Source organism: Capricornis sumatraensis, unplaced genomic scaffold (assembly GCF_032405125.1).
Source record: "Capricornis sumatraensis isolate serow.1 unplaced genomic scaffold, serow.2 scaffold13, whole genome shotgun sequence".
NCBI classification, from domain to species: domain Eukaryota; kingdom Metazoa; phylum Chordata; class Mammalia; order Artiodactyla; family Bovidae; genus Capricornis; species Capricornis sumatraensis.
The window spans coordinates 1,402,929-1,410,107 of NW_027184624.1; the positions used below are offsets into that span (position 1 = coordinate 1,402,929).

At 36.3% G+C, this 7,179-nt stretch overlaps 1 protein-coding gene across 1 annotated transcript; it reads left to right on the forward strand.

The window, feature by feature from the left end:
• The first annotated feature begins 2,022 nt into the window (after positions 1–2,022).
• LOC138072377 (olfactory receptor 5D18-like) lies at positions 2,023–2,964 on the forward strand. The gene has a single exon (XM_068963471.1). It carries the CDS (start codon positions 2,023–2,025, stop codon positions 2,962–2,964), a length of 942 nt encoding a protein of 313 aa, XP_068819572.1.
• The last annotated feature ends 4,215 nt before the right edge of the window (positions 2,965–7,179 follow it).

Sequence of the window (7,179 nt, forward strand, 5' to 3'; positions counted from 1 at the left end):
CAAAATAGGGGGAAAATGTAGGGAACCTATATAAAAAGTAACATTAGTTTAAAATGAGTGTTTAGGAAATTCCCTGGTAACTCAGTGGATAGAGCTTTGCCAATGCAGGGGTGCAGATTTGATCCTTGGTCAGAGAATTGTAGTCCCACCTGCCTCATGAACAGAAGTAATATTGTTGCAAATTCAATAGAGACTTTAAAAATGGTCCATATAAAAATTAATTAATTTAAATTAATGTATGTTTAAGTACCTTGCTGCTGCTGCTAAGTCAGTTCAGTCGTGTCTGACTCTGTGCGACCCCATAGACGGGAGCCCACCAGGCTTCCCCATCCCAGGGATTCTCCAGGCAAGATCACTGGAGTGAGTTGCCATTTCCTTCTCCAATGCAGGAAAGTGAAAAGTGAAAGTGAAGTCACTCAGTCGAGTCTGACTCTTAGCGACCCCATGGACTACACACAGGCATATGCTATAGTGGTGCTTTTACATGCAAAAATCTGAGTCAATGACAACAACAAAAGGAATCCACAGTTTTGGGGGGAGGGGGTTCCTAAATGTTGCTGGGGGACTGGTTCCATTTCAGATGTAAGAATGAAAGCTGCAAACGTATTTTCTCAGTGCTTTGTGATAGGCTGTCTTCAATACTCAAATTTATAAGTTTAGGAAGAGATAGGGACCTTGAGTTCTTTGTTTTGCATATGATCTGATCTCTTCATTGTTGGCCATCTGAAATCAGTTTCTTGAGTTGTAGAACTAGAGAGAACTACAAGAAATGAGAGAGAAAGAGCTCCTGGTTCTGGTTCTGGTTCAGTAGGATCTTAGAGGTATTGGTCACCATTTGGAGAAATAGAATTATTTTATATTACTTTTTTCTATTGAAGTATTTCCATAGTACAGTGCTACCTTAAGTGTTTAATCTTTCTCCTTTAGAGGTAATATAGGGACAGAATAAATATTCTATGAATCTTGAAGGGAGAAAAAAGAGAGATAAAGGCCAAAAACTGGACATTTCTAAGTCAATTTTTAATAAGGATAGCTATTCTTTCTCAGAGAATATTTTTCTCAAATTTCTTTCCTTGATGCTTTCTAGTATAGCTCTGTGATATGAATACTTTCATCAGGCACATTCCAAAGTCTCCAGTTTGTCATAAATTAGTATGATAATAAATAAATAAAATAGCATCTGGACCTGGATCAAGATTACTGTAGACAAATGAGTAATTGCTGGGAGACTGGATCAGCGTTCATGTCATAGATGTGTATATTGAGCCTTATTTACATGGTATAGGGAAAGCCAAAAATGTCCATCTTCTGCTTTGTCATCTCTAGAATAAATAGCTACACTAGATTATCTTTATTATTTTTTCAATATTATTATTCCTCAAGCAATGATGGGGGATTAACAACCTGGACTTGCTAAGTTGAGAAGTACACTCTGTGAAAAATTATAATTTATTTTGAAAACAAGTTTACTCATTCAGAAGCAAAACAAGTGTTAAAGTGCTTTATGGAATTAATAGTAAAGGGACAAATGTAAAGTGTTAGGTGTGTCATTTTTAATGTCACATTCTGAACATACAATGCAAAATTTAATTTGTTTAGAAATTTATCACTTTTACTATTAGTTATAGAACTGAAACAAGTAGTTCTGGTACTAGGGTAAATTAATCTTTTATGAAATTATAATGTTCAAGAAAATCTGAAGGTATTATGCAAGGATTTCATTTAAAATAATCCCAAGTGACTTGAACTCATCTTTTTACTTTGAAATATTAAAAATTAAAATTGAGAACTAAGAAAGTTCAATAATTATAATTTTACTTAAATAAAATGTTTAAAAGTTTGTCATTTTTAAAAAATTTAGACTTTTAGCATAGCATGCATAGAAAATACATAGATTCTAAAAGAGACACTTTGCTTCATCTTCCAGCTTTGGTAAGGAGTAGTTAACTAAATGTCTTACATCCTTATTTACCTTAATATTTTTCTTTCTAGGACTGATTCAGATTCTGACAAACGGAAACCATGTTTCTATCAGAGAAAAATAAAAGTGGGGCCACGTTCACTCTCCTGGGCTTCTCCAATTACCCAGAGTTGCAAGTCCCCCTCTTCTTGACATTCCTGGCCATCTACAGTGTCACTGTGGTAGGGAATCTTGGGATGATTGTGATCATCAAAATTAACCCCAAACTGCACACCCCCATGTACTTTTTCCTCAGCCACCTCTCTTTTGTGGACTTTTGTTATTCCTCCATCGTTGCTCCCAAGACCATGGTGAACTTCATGGTAGAAGACAGAACCATTTCATTTGTAGGCTGTGTAATACAATTCTTTTTCTTTTGTACCTTTGTGGTGACTGAGTCCTTTTTATTAGCTGTGATGGCCTATGACCGCTTTGTGGCCATCTGCAACCCTCTACTCTACATGGTGGCCATGTCCCCAAGACTCTGTGCCACATTAGTGGTTGGATCTTATGCTTGGGGAATAGCTTGCTCCTTGATACTCACCTGTACTGTTATCAAATTATCATTTCAAGGTTTCAACACAATAGATCACTTCTTCTGTGAGTTCTCCTCCCTGCTTTCCCTCTCTTGCTCTGATACTTATCTCAACCAGTTGCTGCTTTTCATTTTTGCCACCTTTAATGAAATCAGCACACTCTTCATTATTCTCCTGTCTTACGTGTTTATTGTTGTCACCATCTTCAAAATGCATTCAGCCTGTGGTCGTAGCAAAGCCTTCTCCACCTGTGCCTCCCACCTCACCACCATCAGCATCTTCCATGGCACCATCCTCTTCCTCTATTGTGTGCCCAACTCCAAAAACTCCAGGCACACAGTCAAAGTGGCATCTGTATTTTACACGGTGGTCATCCCCATGTTGAATCCCCTGATCTACAGTCTGAGAAATAAAGATGTCAAGGACACAGTCTCGAAGATCATGGACTCTAAAGTATTTTCGTACTAAACATTATTCTGAAAGATTTTGCCCTTGATATGTAAATAAACTGTGTCTGCAAAGGTTGGTTGATAAAAAGAAATTTATTATTAATGAAGTGTTAATACATAAAATAGAAAGTACATGATATTTTACTTAACTGTACTAAACTTGACTCTCTCTCTTACTTATTGTAAAAAAAAGTTAGTAATCTTCCAAATCTTTTTCATTTAAAATTTTAGACAAATAATCTGATTACAAAGGTTAAAAGACATAAATATCATGCAGTATACTTCTGTAATTTTAATAATTGTTAATTTCATCCTCCTTTTTTAATACTTGTGATAGACTAGGCTCTCAATAATAACATGGATTCCTCTTACAAAAAGTACAAATAGCAGTTAAGACATAGTGTTCATCCTTCAAGGAATAAAAATTCAGTGATGATAGTAGGGCACTTTAAAAAGTGGAAATTGTATAAGAGAGAAAACAGTAAGTATAATAGAAGGTTTCACAGGAAATTTTTCAAGTCTTTAAGAGAGATACTTTTATGCAATAGGTATTATGTACTCTGATTTGGATAACAGAAAGAGTTTTAGGAGACATATTTCAACATAGGAGTTTTATCCAGGAGACTAAACACTGAGAAAGAAGGTCAGAGTGCAATACTGAGTCAATGATACAACAATGATTTTTTTTAATTGAATAAATACTGTGTTTGCATATTTGGATATTTTTGTTGTATTGTATATACAGGTTACTTGGCATGAATGAAAGTTGATAAGACATGGTCTATATTCCGAATGTGTTTTCAAAAGAGCTCCATTGTGGCAACATAATCAGCTATGATTGTTGTTGAGTCACTCAGTTGTGTCCAATTCTTTTACAATCCTGTGGACTCTAGTCCACCAGGATCCTCTATCCATGGGATTTTCCAAGCAAGAATACTGGAGTGGGTTGCCATTTCCTTCTCCAGTGATAGAGTCCACCAGAGACTTAAAAATGGTAGACCAGATCCAGAAAATTTTACATACAGACAGGAAACATGGTGAGTACCTACCTAATATGCATTTCAAGCTATTATTCTGCCTATGAAGACATCAGAAATATTATCAATTCTTTTTATTTTTCTGAATAAAATGTCTATGTCCTTCTCAACTAAAGAAAGTGAAAGTGAAAGTGAAAGTTGCTTAGTTGTATCCTATTCTTTGTGACCCCATGGACTAGTCCAGAGAATTCTCCAAGCCAAAATACTGGACTAGGTAGCCTTCCCGTTTTCCAGGGAATCTTCCCAACCCAGGGATCGAACCGTGGTCTCCCACATTGCATGCAGATTCTTTACCAGTTGAGCCACAAGGGAAACCCTCTCAACTAAACTCATAGCTTTAAAAAAAAAACAGTACTTGGAGTTGCCCTAAGTGTTGAAAACCAGTTGCCTATATGACCATATTCAACATATGACAAGAAGGTAGTCACTAGCATCCAGATTTATTCAATCTGGCAAATTAGAAATACTAGATCTTTGGACTTTCCTGGTGGTCCAAAGGCTAAGAGTCTGCACTCCCAATTCAGGAATCCTGGCTTTGATCTCTGGTCAGGGAACTAGATTCCTCGTGCTGCAACTAAAAGACTCTATGTGTTGCAACTAAAAGACTCTATGTGTTGCAACTAAGATCTGGTGTAGCCAAATGAAAAATATTGAAAAACAGAAATACCATTTCTTCCAGTGTTCTGGTCTGGAAAATTCTGTGGACTGTATAGTCCATGGGGTCACAAAGAGTCAGACACGACTGAGAGACTTTCACTTCACCTAACATTAATAGCTCACTTGCTTGAATAATTTGTACACTATTCTTTCTACTCAATATGTCTAGATAAATTCTACAATGTCTTCTTTTCAAAAGATCTAAACACATAATATTTGAGAGCATTAAATGTAAATGGGAATAGAATCTGTCAGAATTTGTGCTGGAATAGGAATGACACAAATATTTCAGCCACTTTCTCACAGCTGTTTTTCCTCAAATTTTTTAAAGTAATGCATTAAAATTAGATTGCCTTCTAATTTTGCTGAAGACTAAAATTTTGGATCTTATATCTTTTAAGATGATTTTCTGCCCAATATGGTAGTTTTCAACATGATCCCAATTCTTCAGTTATGCAGGTATCCACACCCCTTTATACTCTTCTGATTAATGGTGGAATCAATTTATCCATGTTCTGAATTTAGACTACTTTGTGACTAGCTTTGACTGATATAGAAGGTAGCTGAAGAGAGATTGTGCCATCTTCAAGCATCTGATGGCCCTGTGGCTTTCTCATAATCTCTTGGAATTTGCGTAGTCTCTTGAAAAAGCTGCCATGTGAATAAGCACAGGCTAGCCTATTGAATAATGAACAATATGCCTTACACCCCTATTCTATGACATAGCATTTAGCAACCTCCTGACTGGAGTGTGAGGCCTTCTTATATCACCTAGACTGCAAAGTTGATAAAATACATGTAAGGACACCAGCCAAGCTCAGCCATGTCAAGATCAGATGAGGGCACTGACCTTACTGACTGATGGAATAGTGATCCATGCAATAAGCAACTGTGTTTTTGTTTTTGTTGTTTTGTTTTGTTTTGTTTTGTTTTGTTTGTTTTAAGCTAGTGTTTTGGAGTAGCTTGTTGTGCTTTCTTTAAAACCAATGACGATTCATCTGCTGATGGACATCTAGGTTGTTTCCAGGTCCTGGCTATTATAAACAGTGCTGCGATGAACATTGGGGTACATGTGTCTCTTTCAATTCTGGTTTCCTCGGTGTGTATGCCCAGCAGTGGGATTGCTGGGTCATAAGGCAGTTCTATTTGCAATTTTTTAAGGAATCTCCACACTGTTCTCCATAGTGGCTGTACTAGTTTGCATTCCCACCAACAGTGTAGGAGGGTTCCCTTTTCTCCACACCCTCTCCAGCATTTATTGCTTGCAGATTTTTGGATCGCAGCCATTCTGACTGGTGTGAAGTGGTACCTCATTGTGGTTTTGATTTGCATTTCTCTGATAATGAGTGATGTTGAGCATCTTTTCATGTGTTTGTTAGCCATCCATATGTCTTCTTTGGAGAAATGTCTATTTAGTTCTTTGGCCCATTTTTTGATTGGGTCGTTTATTTTTCTGGAATTGAGCTGCATAAGTTGTTTGTATATTTTTGAGATTAGTTGTTTGTCAGTTGCTTCATTTGCTATTATTTTCTCCCATTCAGAAGGCTGTCTTTTCACCTTGCTTATAGTTTCCTTTGTTGTGCAGAACCTTTTAATTTTAATTAGATCCCATCTGTTTATTTTTGCTTTTATTTCCAGAATTCTGGGAGGTGGATCATAGAGGATCCTGCTGTGATTTATGTCTGAGAGTGTTTTGCCTATGTTCTCCTCTAGGAGTTTTATAGTTTCTGGTCTTACATTTAGATCTTGAATCCATTTTGAGTTTATTTTCTTGTGTGGTGTTAGAAAGTGATCTAGTTTCATTCGTTTACAAGTGGCTGACCAGTTTTCCCAGCACCACTTGTTGAAGAGATTGTCTTTACTCCATTGTATATTCTTGCCTCCTTTGTCAAAGATAAGGTGTCCATATGTGTGTGGATTCATCTCTGGGCTTTCTATTTTGTTCCATTGATCTATATGTCTGTCTTTGTGCCAGTACCATACTGTTTTGATGACTGTGGCTTTGTAGTAGAGCCTGAAGTCAGGCAAGTTGATTCCTCCAGTTCCATTCTTCTTTCTCAAGATTGCTTTGGCAATTCGAGGTTTTTTGTATTTCCATACAAATCTTGAAATTATTTGTTCTAGTTCTGTGAAAAACATGGCTGGTAGCTTGATAGGGATTGCATTGAATTTGTAAATTGCTTTCGGTAGTATACTCATTTTCACTATATTGATTCTTCCGATCCATGAACATGGTATATTTCTCCATCTATTAGTGTCCTCTTTGATTTCTTTCATCATTGTTTTATAGTTTTCTATATATAGGTCTTTAGTTTCTTTAGGTAGATATATTCCTAAGTATTTTATTCTTTTCGTTGCAATGGTGAATGGAATTGTTTCCTTAATTTCTTTTTCTACTTTCTCATTATTAGTGTATAGGAATGCAAGGGATTTCTGTGTGTTGATCTTATATCCTGCAACTTTACTATATTCATTGATGAGCTCTAGTAGTTTTCTGTTGGAGTCTTTAGAGTTTTCTATGTAGAGGATCATGTCATCTG

Bases quoted from the DNA above. Each gene is read 5' to 3' on its own strand.
- LOC138072377 (XM_068963471.1), top strand. From the start codon at position 2,023: ATGTTTCTATCAGAGAAAAATAAAAGTGGGGCCACGTTCACTCTCCTG.